Genomic DNA, 12,590 nt, shown 5'->3' on the forward strand with positions numbered 1-12,590 from the left:
GTACATGATAGTGATTCTCGATGGTCTTGGAGGGTCACTCCTCCTAATGGTTCTGGAGGTAGAGAAAGAGCAAAACAACGTCTAGACGAAGCATTCGTTAGGATCAAACTGGGAAGTGATCCTGTTGACATATATTTCATCCGGTACAAGGTAAGAACTTACGTTCTTGTCGGTTTTGTCACATTTTAAAAACGTACTTCACATGAAGATCGCCCATCGCTGTTTTCAGTAATGCATGCGCGTCACTGGGACCGCTCATTTCGTTTTCCCGCAGTGACTTTATTCAGGATTAAACCTTGTCACTAGTTATAATGAATATGCAGATGATTTGCTACATGGTACGTTCACCAATTCTTCTGAAATGTGTTCATAGCGCAGTCTTGCTTTCCCTGGTGATACTCTGAACCTTAAAACGTATACAGATGAAATATTTTGTGATAAAACGATAGGTCTAGTACTTGTTTTTCTGGCAAAGAATTACCACAAAACATTATCATTCAGCAACAAAAGGACACGGAACATAGATATAGCCACCCATATTCCATATTATGGATTGGCTGAACAATATTAGCAAAATCTTATTTTTTTTGTATAGCCACACATTATTTATGGATTAGGTACACATTACGTACATGTTACAAGTTGCCTTCTCTTTCCCTCCTAGAGTTTAGACCAACCACTATAAGATGTCGACTTTTCTAGTCTTTGATATTTTCGCACCAACGTACGTCTAATAGTTCCGTTGTCATTTTGTTGTTCTCGTCAAGTCTCGTATCGTGTGTTTTGCCATGCGAAGTAACATTCTTGCTATTAATAACTTATACTTCCTTTATTGGAACACGGTTTCAATTACAGAAACAGACCTGGAACAAAATTGGATTTTCGGGGATTCGTCAATTTAGATTCCATATATTTCCACATTTTGCAAGTAAACATTTAATCTGTCATCTGAAAAACCTGAGTCAATGATGTCGTTTGCAGAACAAGTTTTGAAAATAAACTGTTAATAGAATTTCTCTTTTTTTTTTCTTTAGACGATAAACGGGGAGAAACATGAGCATTCTGTACCAGCTGTTCGTCTGGCTGTGTCTCGTCTACTCACCAGGTGAAGTAGCCATTAAGCTAAAGAATTAGATTTTTCTCAAAATGCATTCCGTCTAAATATACGCTTCTTCTAGTTACATTTATAGTACGATTTTATTTGATTTGATTTGATTTGATTTATTAGGATTGCAAGACGGTACAATACAAGTGGGTCACAGGCAAAAATAGGCTAGTTATTACAGGCCAAAGATTCATGTGATGTGATCGATCTATGACTTCTGTTTCGGAGAAAATCTAAGCGTTCACACTTAAATTGTTTCGAGAGATTCTGAACCCATACGGCGATTGAAGAAGTTAGTTTTTTTAAACTGTGAGCGGAGTCTAAAGACATGTCTACATGTACAACAGAACCGTGAATGTTTGAATATCTGGTCTGTTTTAATTGCAGCCTTACTAGTATATTCGTGCGTAAGTACCGAAGCAGGTGCCCCCAATACATCCCAATACAATGTATAGTACGTAGTGATCAGACAATGGGTTAGGCGAGGTCACCGCGAAAAACCGCGAACATAAACCCACCACGAACATTTCTGCATTTACAGTAATCGTCACTTGAATACCTGCATTTTCATGTGATTACTGGTGTCGTGACAGGTCTCTGTTCTCATCGCGGCAAACGGGCTATTACCTCATTCCGGGTGACCCTGCCAGGGTCAGGGCAGGCGGTGAATGAGGTAAACGCGGGAGTTGAGGTCCACATCACCTGTGACGTCACCGGAGACCCCTCACCTGACGTCGACATCTACAAATACAGTGAAGCGGGGCAGAATCTGGGCTCTTTAAGTGCCGTATCCGATGGCAACAACTACCAAGCATTACCCAACTCTGACGTCACACAGCTGGGCATAAAGACCTACCGGTTCACCCCCGTCATGAATGGAACATTCCGCTGTGAGAACCACGGGGATGAGATGACTCTACAGCTGATCGTCAAACGTAAGTACAACTTTGTTATGCCTTTTGTAGGCTAGATTTTTGTCTGATATAGGGTTAGTTGGCATCTAAGGTAAGCTTAAGGTACTAGTATCCTACATTTATCCTCACCATCGGTTGGCTGCGACGAGGGCGACAGTGCGTGTCAACTAGTTCACACTTTGGTTTAACATAACAAATGACGTAGAAATTTCTACGACATGCCGAGGTTGTTGATTTTTTTTAGATTAGTTTTTTTTACTATTTTTTCACCAAAAAGATATTGTTTTTAGTACTGTTTGAAATAATTGCAGACTTGCATTCTTAAGATTTCTCCCATTGATGTGGTCAGTACCTACTTCGTGTAATGTATTCACCATGCAGACCCACCTGTTCCGTTGGACCCGCCCACCACTGCCCAGGAGGAGCAGGGTGACGTCATCGTGTACCGCAGCACGGCGTACCGCGGAGACGGGCCTGTGGTCGCCATGGCCGTGCAGTACCGGCCGTTCGGCGGCGACGTCGACGTCTGGAACACTACGGCGGAAGTGACGGAAGACAGCTACGTCATTTCCGGTCTGCCTGTCGGAAACAGGTACAACTCCTCGACAGACTTGATAGTAAAACATTCCTGTTTTATTTGTTAAAACTTTATCTGACATTATTAATTTCTTAACTTATAATTATTACTGAAACGTTCACCCTTGCTAAAATCAACACTCAAATTCTTGCCTACTTGAAACCAAACGTTTTCATAACTTCTTCATATTGCATTTCAACAGGTATCTTTTACCAGTATTTTCACCATCATGACCAATGTCAGATGTTTGTTTGTTTTCTGGCCGTAATTCAATTGCTCAATACTGTTCCTGTTCATCAGACGTTCCCGTTTTCATGTTTTCTTTTATATGTCATGTGTCATGTTTTTTTTTCCAGTAGTGCCGTTGATATAAGCCAGTTTGGTTGAGTGTGGCACCACTGTGTACTATATGTCCTTTTTGTTGTAATAAAAAAACAGGTACAAAGTGCGCCTGGTGCTGGTGCGGCCGGGGGAAGGGGGGAGAGGAGCCCCCGGTCCTGACGTCACCGTGAGGATACAGTTCATCGAGGGCGACACCTTCAGTGGTACTTCATTCAATTGTCTTTGTTTTAATCATTATGATACAAGTTTTAATCATTACAATCAACTTTAATTTGAACTTTTTGCCGGGAGAGTTGACTTTCAAGTTCAACACCAGTCTTTCTCAGGCTAGGGCAAAATGACTGCACTACTTTCATCACTCCATCTTATGAGCGCAAGACCCTACTCTCCAAGCAGGGTTTGGTGGGGAAGATTGTGACATTTTTATCATACGTCCCATTTTCTGTCCGCACTCTGGTGGGGAGTGCGCACAGTCAATGGTGTATATAATAAAAATGTCACAATCTTTTCGACCAACCTCTGCTTATAGAGTACTTGACCCAGTTAGTAGATAAAATGTGTCAGGTAGCTTGTGACGTCCCCCGTCTCTGTTCAGGGACGTCTGTTTGATATTAGTATTCCACAAAAACAAGCCATGGACTTTTCCCCATCAAAGTTTTGAGAACTTTCATTTGATTCAAACTTTCTCCAACTCTTTACCGCTCACGGGTATTTCAGGGTCGGTGATCGTCGGATCGCTCCTCGGAATCATTATATTGGCTGTACTGACGGTCGCCATCTTACACACGGTCTACAAAGCAAGGTGTGTGTGCGTTGTTTGTCCTATCGCTAGCTCTACACATCTATCATTAAGTTGTCGACCATCCTATTAGCTTAGTACCTACAATTAGTTAAAGTGTATCTTGTTGTCTCTGCATATGTCTGTTATGTCTGTTATCAGTGACCTGTACCTAGCCCGTCGAGGCATAAATGTACAATAAAGGTATTTCATTCATTCACTGATTCATTAATCATGTACGATGATTATCAGCCTACCTTCCCAGAACTAGATATAGGCATAAATTTTATTTTGTGACAATTAGTCCCGTTAGCGTATGTCACATGGCTTTACCAATTACTCAATATTTTCTCTTCGGGAAAATGGCTGACACTAAAGTTTACCTTTACCATATACTTACGTGGACGCTAATGAAGATTAGTGGCACGTCTAAGTTTATTTGGTTTGTATTTTTTTAGGAAAGAGGAAAACATGTTCGCGCTTGCCACTTTTCAGCTGGAGAGGGGAGAGCTAACCTCCATTCCGAAAGGTAGAGTGGATAGTTTGTAGTATTTTACATACATACATACATACATATTCATACTCGAGTCATTATCGAGTTCAAGCATTGACAAAGTTCTGCTTCCATTGTGCTCTATCTTTCATCAGTTCAAAAGATAACGAAATTTTCTTTAAAGTATAAATGGAATAGTAGAGTGTTAACATTAAGATAAAATGAGTATTATGAAAGGAAATAAGGGTATTCTGAGATTGAACCATACACAACAAAACACACACAAAACTCTGAATAGATTGAAAAATAACGAAACAGCATGGTTAAGGGGCAGACTTTTGGAGTGGTAGTGTGAATATTTTGTGGGAGCGCTGATTTGCGGTTTCTAATATGGGCTGAGAGTCTGTATGCTGGGAAAGGGAGTCTGCAAAGGAGGCTACATGGTAACCTCCATAGCAGGCTCTCTATGGCCTTTTTTGGCACTTTTGCTTAGAATGGCCGGCTGTCAGAAAAGGCCAGCAATCAGCGACCCAGTACAAAAAGAAATGACCAGCAAAAGTGCCAAAAAAGGCCATAGAGAGCCTGCTATGGAGGCTAACTACATGGCTTATACATATAGGTTTTTCCTTTGAATTCTGGATCTTGTAGACTGAACAACGCTAACATCGTCATAAGTCCACCGACTATTTTCCCCTGCAGAGATGACGGGAAAGCGCCTCGCCTACCTGCGGCTGCACACAGGGGAGTGGAAGAAAACCGGGACATACCGGGTGGAGGCGGAGGAGCTGGACAAGTACATGGAGACCACAGGGTTCGACGGGCTCATCTGGCAGTTCGAGGTGACAAACATTTCTTATATGTTCTCTTGTTACCTTCACCAAGAAGGTTATACTAGTATTCATCTTCATGAAAATGGAGATGTTGTTTTAGGTGTGTCTGTCTTTGTGCCTACGTGTGTGTGTGTGTGTGTGTGTGTGTGTGTGTGTGTGTGTGTGTGTGTGTGTGTGCGTGTCCGGGTTTTTGTGGTCAGCATAACTCAAGAACTTCCGTATGGATTATGAGGATATGTAGTATGTGGGTAGGTGTTGGGAAGACAAAGGTCATGGTCAATTCTGGGCCTCCTGGTGTATGACCTTGGTACTGCAGCAGAACTATTTTTTGTATATTTTGACCTGGACGTGCTATGGCTATGCTCTTTTTTAAGATACTCAAGTGCTATTCTTCCAGTGAATAGCAGACTGAGGTAGACTACTATATATTAGTATATTATGGTCCAAGAGGACTGCACAAAGACACACAAAAGGATATTTCATCAAGAGTAACTCTTTAATGAAACAACTCACGCACTTCTGAGCACACAAAAGGGTAAAATAATATACCTCGCCCACTATTCCCAACTGTCCATGACTAGCAGTATTGATACAGCGATGATACAGCAAAGAGTTGGTTAACAAAATTTTTGGTGACACAACAGGATGTGAAGATATAGTCACTACTAGCTTGAATTAGATATATAGAGAGACTACTAGTAGTGCACTAGTAATTACAAGTGCCAAATTGACAACTCCCTGTCTATAAGCAACGTTAAGTACAGAAACGTGAAGAGTAAGTACGTGTAGTGGCTCATTAGGGTGCGACAATGTTGTCACTGAAATGTTTGAATCAAATATGTAGAAATATGCAACAGACAATACAATCTTCATTGGGCATGTGATATACAAATATACAACAATAGTGGTTCATTAATTCCTCAACGGTACAAAAAGCAAGGCGGTTATATGGAGACCTCCTTGACTAAGTAACAATAAAGATATGGTAAAACAACATTAAGGTTCGGATAAAGGAATGTATATATACATACTGTACATATATATTTGACCCAAGAGAATATGTTCACATTGTCCCTGCTAGTATATATGGAATGTACACAGCATACATGTATGTAATTGGCACTAAGCCTCATTAAGCATGCAATTTTCACATGCCCAACCCCAGGAATACATTGACATTTCTCATTCTCTATTTCAACAACAATTACAATTTGGTGCCTGTATATTGACAAAGCAGTATACCTTGGACAAATATTCAAAAGGGAGGACGCATTGTAGCAGGTAAAGTGACAACATCAAAGAAGATACAATGTTAATGCCCATACCGTGTAAACGTACAGTTGAGTCTAATACATACTCCCAAACACCTGAAATTGCAGAAAGCGCACTGAGACGAACCCCGAAGATACACCGTGGCATCAGTCTTGTTGGAGGCTCGTTCGAATAAATTGTCATTCTGTCGACCTTTTTTTCTCATGGGATCCCTTAAAAGATGTCCATGTTTTTTAATCTATATATGATTTTTATATCTTTGGCTTAGAATGTCCGCCAAATTTTTTTTCACTTTTTCGTACCCGTACACCCTGGTATTGATATTTACCGAAGAGAACTTGACTGACTATTGTAGGAAGAACAGTCCCGAAGATACACAACGGCATCAGTCCGTCGGGAACTCGTTCGTTTGTGTTTTTTTATAAACTATGTAGTGTCCGTCTGTTCGGTTGTCTCTTTCTAGCGGTGTACGATAGCCTCATCAGATATATGAGGATTAGGGTATAGATGATATAGGAGACGATACACTCCATGAACCTGAGAACAGACGCGAGGAAGGCCATCAGCAGCCGTTTTACGTTAGTGTACATCAGATCGAAGCCGACGTAGTGCAACACTAGCAACGCCCTTTTCACAGCGCCCCCTACAGTCACTACAAGTTTGATCATCAGGATCCGGACATAACCGTATATGGAGATGATGTATTCCTTGAACTTGACTACATAGGGGATGAAGGCCAACAGCAGCTGTTTTAGGCTGGTGTACAGGAGGTCGAAGATTGCGTAGTGCAACGCTAACAACGCCCTGGTCAAAGCGCCTCCTATCGACTCTGGGAGCCTGGTCATCAGGATCCGGATGGAGCCATAAAAAGAGACCATACACTCCTGGATAACGGGCGGGATGAACCGCAGGAGCAGATGTTTGATATTATTGGCCACGGCCTGAAACCTGTCGTACTGGAAACTTGAAAATGCCCCATTCACAGCGTCTCCTGTCGACGCTGCTACATTGGCCATCACCATCCGGGCGGATCCCACCATGGACACCATGGAATCCTTGAACATCATGACGTACGGGACGAGGGGCTGCAGCAGCTGTTTGATTTTATCGGCCACGAGCTGAAACTTGTCGGAGTGGCTCCAGAGAAGTTCCAATGCCCTGTTCACAGTGCCTCTTACCGACTCTGCTGCACTAGCCACCATCATCCGGGCGGATCCCACCATGGACACCATGGAGTCCTTGAACATCATGACGTAAGGGACGAGGGGCTGCAGCAGCTGTTTGATTTTATTGGCCACGAGCTGAAACTTGTCGGAGTGGATCCAGAGGAGTGCCAATGCCCTGTTCATAGCGCCTCCTGTCGACTCAGCTACACTGGTCATCAACATCCAGGTGCACCCGGAGATTGAGAGGATGGAATCCTTGACAACGGACGGGATGAAGGGGAGAATCAGCTGTTTGATCTTATCGTAGTGGGGCTGGAGAACAGCAAACACGCTCTGCATGGCGCCTCCCAGCGATTCTGTCACGCTGGACATCAGGATCCGGAAGGAGGCGAAGAACTCCGTCATGACGAACATGATGAGGGCCATCAGCAGTTGATGAGGCCGCTCCAACTCCTGTACAGGACCGAGCTGCTGTGCCTTGACTGCGGACTGAGGGAGAGCTCGTAGCGGTACGTCCAGCGCGTCAAAGAACAGGTCTTCAACTTCCATGTCCTCAGCTAGCCACATAGGCGGGTTGGGGTTGTAGAATTCGTCGTACTCTACCATCCAGGGAGGCAAACCCGGCACATCGATGTATACCGATCCCTCTTCGGAATGGCGTGAGTTGGTGCTAATTTCATTTAATTCAGCACGCTTGAGAAACTCGTCTTCTTTTATCTTCAACAGGGGAAGCCCTGGGGCATCACAATATTCCTCATCTGTCTCCTCAGAGTGGCGTGAGTTGGCGTCAACTACATCTCTAGCAGCGCGCTTCAGAAACTCTTCTTCTTTCACCTCCCGCCAGGACGGCCCTGAAGCATCATCTTCATCTTTCTCCGCGGAATGGCGTGAGATGTCGCCAGCTTCAATTTTAATTTTAGCAGCGCGCACACGGCGCAGAAACTCTGCCGACTCTACGCGGTGCACGATGGTATCGGCTGCAGGTTTCTCTCTATGGAAGTCGCCCATACCAGTGATGTCGGAGAAGAGGCCTTCATCCCCGAAGATCGAATAAGTGCTTCCAATGGCGCCAAGGCCGAACTTACCGGGAGGACGGCGGTCAGGCTGGCGGGGCCGGGGCTGTGGGGCCGCGGGGCGGTAGGACTGGGCTACCGTGGGCCAGCTCCGGCTTTCCGTCGGGAAGGAACGACGGGAATAGGCTGTAACACATCAGTTCCGCTTGGTCAGACTTTGTAATACGCAATACTGTCTACGGTGTTGCACGTTGTGCGCTCTTAAGAAAACATTGACATTCAGGGGGGAAAATAAAAACCAATTTAGAACGACCAAAGTAATCCCGGGACCATTTCACTTAAAAGACTTTCAAGATTGAGATCACGGTATAACGGTGCAAAATGTGTACAACAAGATTTCTCTCTGTAGATTAATCATTTGTAAAGCAACGCACTATCAAAAAATAGGGCAATTTCTTTCTATTGTTGTTCTAGAACGCACATGTATTCAAGAAAAGGCACGGATGACAAAACTCGCACAGTATACACTCATGTCACGTATAACAATACCAAGTATAGAAATGTATCCTTGAGTCTAGCTTTGCTACAGGTATATATCATCTTCTTCGCACACAAAAAAAGAAATTAAAAGGCATGGATTGCAAACTACACACAGTATCTTCACATGTATAACGTAATTCTAAGTCTAGAGATATATCTTTGAGTCAAGCTACAATTCTATGTCTTCCTCTTCGCACACAAAAAAAGGAAAGGCATGGATTACAAACTACGCACAGTACATACACGATGTATAACAGTCTAACTTTACTACATGTATAAGTACTTGTAACTTACCTGATGAGGGTCCGTCATACTTGTCGACCCACTCCTCCAACACAATGACCTCGTATTCACCGTCCTCGCCGTACAAAAACACATCGTTCCTAAAGTCGCGAAACGACAGTTTTGGCAGCATGATCGTCCTTGGTTCCCGCGGACGGTGTGTCTTCTTCTCGCTCTTCTTCTCTTCGCCCTCTGTGTCTTAAACATGTGGAGAAACGTCATGAATGTTCTGACAACTTCTCTCGTTGTAAGGAACAAATCCAAACTGTAGTAATTTTATACTATGGACTCCGGAGTTGAACCAATCATCAGTTTGTTTTGCGACCGCGTGATCAGAAAATGGTCTGTATATTGAAGACGGAAATTGTCCTGATATGCTACCAAACTTGACACTAGTGATGCGGATTAAACAAAATTCATGTACAGATTTCAAACATATGATTATATCAGATATATATGGAATACCTGCAGTACTCACCTTCAGAGAAGAGGAGCCATAGCATTGTCGCCACGGCGGCGACGGATAAGACTGCCGTAGTTACCGGCTGGTTGAAGCCCGGGCCTCTTAACGGCATTTTCTTTACTCTTTTACTCGCAACTTAATACCAAAAAGCACGCTCGCTTTCTTGGCTTGGTCGACAAATGTGTCAACCAAAATGTAACCACAACGTCTGGTAAAATTCAGAACTTAGAGCACTTTTTCTCGCAGCAAGGCGCGAATCGTGTAAATCAAACACCACGACATCGGTTGCTCTAAAGTTTTGTGACGTCATAGTCGCTTGAAAGAACGGAAACACTCTCATTCATAACCGCGCATGCGCTAACGTCATTACCATTCCTGTCCTCAATAAAGATGTACATGTCATTATAAGACCCCTCACTCGGTCTGTCACGTATAACGGTCCTTCCTTCGTAAGACATAGAAGATCTGCTGAAATGGCTTTCCATGTGTTGAGATGTGGCTGTCACGTTATGCTATGTAGTTGTTCGAGAACCTCTTACATATTCGAATTCAATACATGTGCATTAAATACCGGGTAATACGCTCGTATGGCCCACTTTACTTGTTCTTTTACTTGTACTACACATAGTAGTTGCTGCTGCTATTTCAGAGCTGTGTGACGAACATGTTGCACATTGATATCTTTGCGCGTTGTTTATGGTTTCTGTTGCTTGGTGTACGTTTTTGTTTGGCAGTTTGAGAGAGCGATCAGGCAGTGTCATCTCAAGTGCTATTTCGGAAACATTTCATCGTCCCTTCATAATGCTAATCTCACATTTCCAAACCGGGACCCGGCCAGGCTGTTTGTGAAAATGAACAATAGAAATGTATGTATTGCGTGAAAATATACAGAAATGATGCCTCTTTACGTGCATGTAGTTTGGTGTCTTTTGTATCATACTTTTTGTTCCCGAAAGTTGTCCGGCCGAGCCCCGGTTTGGAAATGTGGCGTAGGCCTAACTAGTTTGATTCTTAGTCGCCACTCTACACCAGCTCATTTAATCCCAAATCAGATAATGCCATTGATACTCAACACTTACTTACATAGAGTATCGATCTTTTGTGAAGCTTTTTGACCAATTTTCTGAACCCCACTGTTTGTCCCTAATCCAGGCATTGCCAGACGAGCTGATTTACAAGTGCAAAGTGGCCAGGCGGCCCGAGAACACGCCGAAAAACAGATACACAAACTCCATTCCGTGTAAGTACTGAGGATGCGAGAAGGCAATCTAACATAAAGTCGTTATTGACACTGACGCTTAGCGCATATAACGTTAGATTCGAGAATTGCATACCTTGAGATTGGTCGAAGGGCTTTTATACCCTGAAATACGCGTTCTCTTATTTTCTAAGCCAGCGCTTCAAACCCCTTATCTTCTGAAAAGAAGCACGATCAAATTCGCATCTAAAGAAAAATGTGTGATAGAGTCTAGGGAGCGAAGCAAGATAAAAGTATAAATATACCAAATGTTCCGGGTTTATATTTTGCAGACGACTACTCTCGTGTTGAACTACAGCCTCTGCCAGGCAAACCTACAACTAACTCCGACTACATCAACGCCAGTTGGGTCAACGTACGTTCGGTTATTCACCTCTTCCTATAGCCTTCAGCACAGCATTTTCTCTATCAGAGCAAATATCTCTTATGTTCCTACAATGTACTGAATACTTAAATTCTATGCCCCTGTCAGACAGCTGGGAAATAATCTGCGAGCTGTAAGTGACATTTTCGGCACTAGCATGTCCAGCATTCTCTCTCTATCATAGATCACCGCTCGACCCCTTCCAATGTGATATAGGCAGAGTTGGCCACACTGAATTAATTGTTAAGGATGACGTCGACACACTCTGGAGACCCAAAAACTAATGTGCAAGGACAAAAATCTAGCAATACAATCCTGCTAAACCACAGGACTAAACATCCAGTCCATTCTTTCTCAGGCTTGGTTTGTCTTATGTTCAACTCCAGTAAGACTAAGAGACAACCGTCGCCATTGCCATTCTTGTTTAAAGAGGGAACAAGGGCGCTGTGGTCCCGACCATGTGCCTAGATCCTCTGGTAAACATTTTCTATTTTGAGAAAAGGTGAAAATGAATGCCGAAACGACTGCTAAAATGTGTCTGTCTTCTCCCCAGGGTTACTCCAAGTCGAAAGCTTTCATCGCCACGCAGGGCCCATCAGCGGAGACTGTGGACGACTTCTGGCGGATGATATGGGATTACGGACCGAAGTACATCGTCATGTTATCTGACCTGATAGACAAGTCCAAGGTTAAATATCATAATTCACTATTAAATATCATAAAGAGTGAGTAAACTAATATTGGACTGAGCTGCTTGTAGCTTTAACTTAAGTACATATCTGACGCTAGCATGCTGAAACTTCGCTGAAACAACGAATCATAATGACTTCCGGGATCCGTTGGAGATCGAACAATTTAATTTTTTTTCAAATATGCTAGATTTTGAGATGATTAGACTTTATCTTGAGAAGTTTTGACAAAAATCTTAACATGCTTCGGAAGAATGTCAAGATACTTTGAAAGATGATTTAAAAAGATCTCAAGATGCTTGCAAAAGATCTCAAAAAGTTATGAATATGAAAAGATTTTTGACAATATCTCTAGATCTTTATAAAAGAAATATAAATCAAAAATAATCATTAAACATGGAAAAATTCTAAAATTCTGTCGATTCTAATACGATCATAAAGTATTTCATAAATTAGTGTACTTTATATTTACCAGTTCTTTATCTCATTTCCTCGCGTATTAAG

At 42.7% G+C, this 12,590-nt stretch overlaps 2 protein-coding genes across 4 annotated transcripts in view; one reads left to right on the forward strand and one right to left on the reverse strand.

Moving 5' to 3' along the window:
• Nucleotides 1-12,590, forward strand: part of LOC118431228 (receptor-type tyrosine-protein phosphatase kappa-like) — an 18,413-nt gene continuing 5,823 nt past the window's right edge. Inside the window, exons 1-11 of one of the 2 annotated variants that reach the window (XM_035842328.1) lie at nt 1-150; nt 1,035-1,105; nt 1,699-2,040; nt 2,401-2,611; nt 3,035-3,141; nt 3,656-3,740; nt 4,175-4,245; nt 4,909-5,048; nt 10,928-11,015; nt 11,306-11,388; nt 11,951-12,085. In XM_035842328.1, coding sequence (XP_035698221.1) covers nt 1,054-1,105; nt 1,699-2,040; nt 2,401-2,611; nt 3,035-3,141; nt 3,656-3,740; nt 4,175-4,245; nt 4,909-5,048; nt 10,928-11,015; nt 11,306-11,388; nt 11,951-12,085 — 1,314 coding nt within the window. In that variant the 5' untranslated portion in view covers nt 1-150; nt 1,035-1,053. Of the gene's footprint in view, nt 151-619; nt 1,106-1,698; nt 2,041-2,400; nt 2,612-3,034; nt 3,142-3,655; nt 3,741-4,174; nt 4,246-4,908; nt 5,049-10,927; nt 11,016-11,305; nt 11,389-11,950; nt 12,086-12,590 lie in introns of those variants that run through there. The other variant, XR_004832950.1, reaches the window with a different exon arrangement.
• Nucleotides 5,522-10,082, reverse strand: LOC118431230. 2 transcript variants are annotated; one of them, XM_035842333.1, is made up of 3 exons: nt 9,791-10,082; nt 9,325-9,504; nt 5,522-8,676 (listed from the first exon to the last, which is right to left on the reverse strand). In XM_035842333.1, the coding sequence occupies exons 1-3, from the start codon at nt 9,885-9,887 to the stop codon at nt 6,731-6,733; spliced, it is 2,223 nt and encodes a 740-aa protein (XP_035698226.1). In that variant the 5' UTR covers nt 9,888-10,082; the 3' UTR covers nt 5,522-6,730. The 2 variants fall into 2 exon arrangements, with proteins under 2 accessions (XP_035698226.1, XP_035698225.1); XM_035842332.1 differs by having other exon boundaries at nt 9,325-9,510; nt 9,791-10,081.

The sequence above is a fragment of the Branchiostoma floridae genome, chromosome 15 (assembly GCF_000003815.2).
Source record: "Branchiostoma floridae strain S238N-H82 chromosome 15, Bfl_VNyyK, whole genome shotgun sequence".
Taxonomy (NCBI): Eukaryota; Metazoa; Chordata; class Leptocardii; order Amphioxiformes; family Branchiostomatidae; genus Branchiostoma; species Branchiostoma floridae.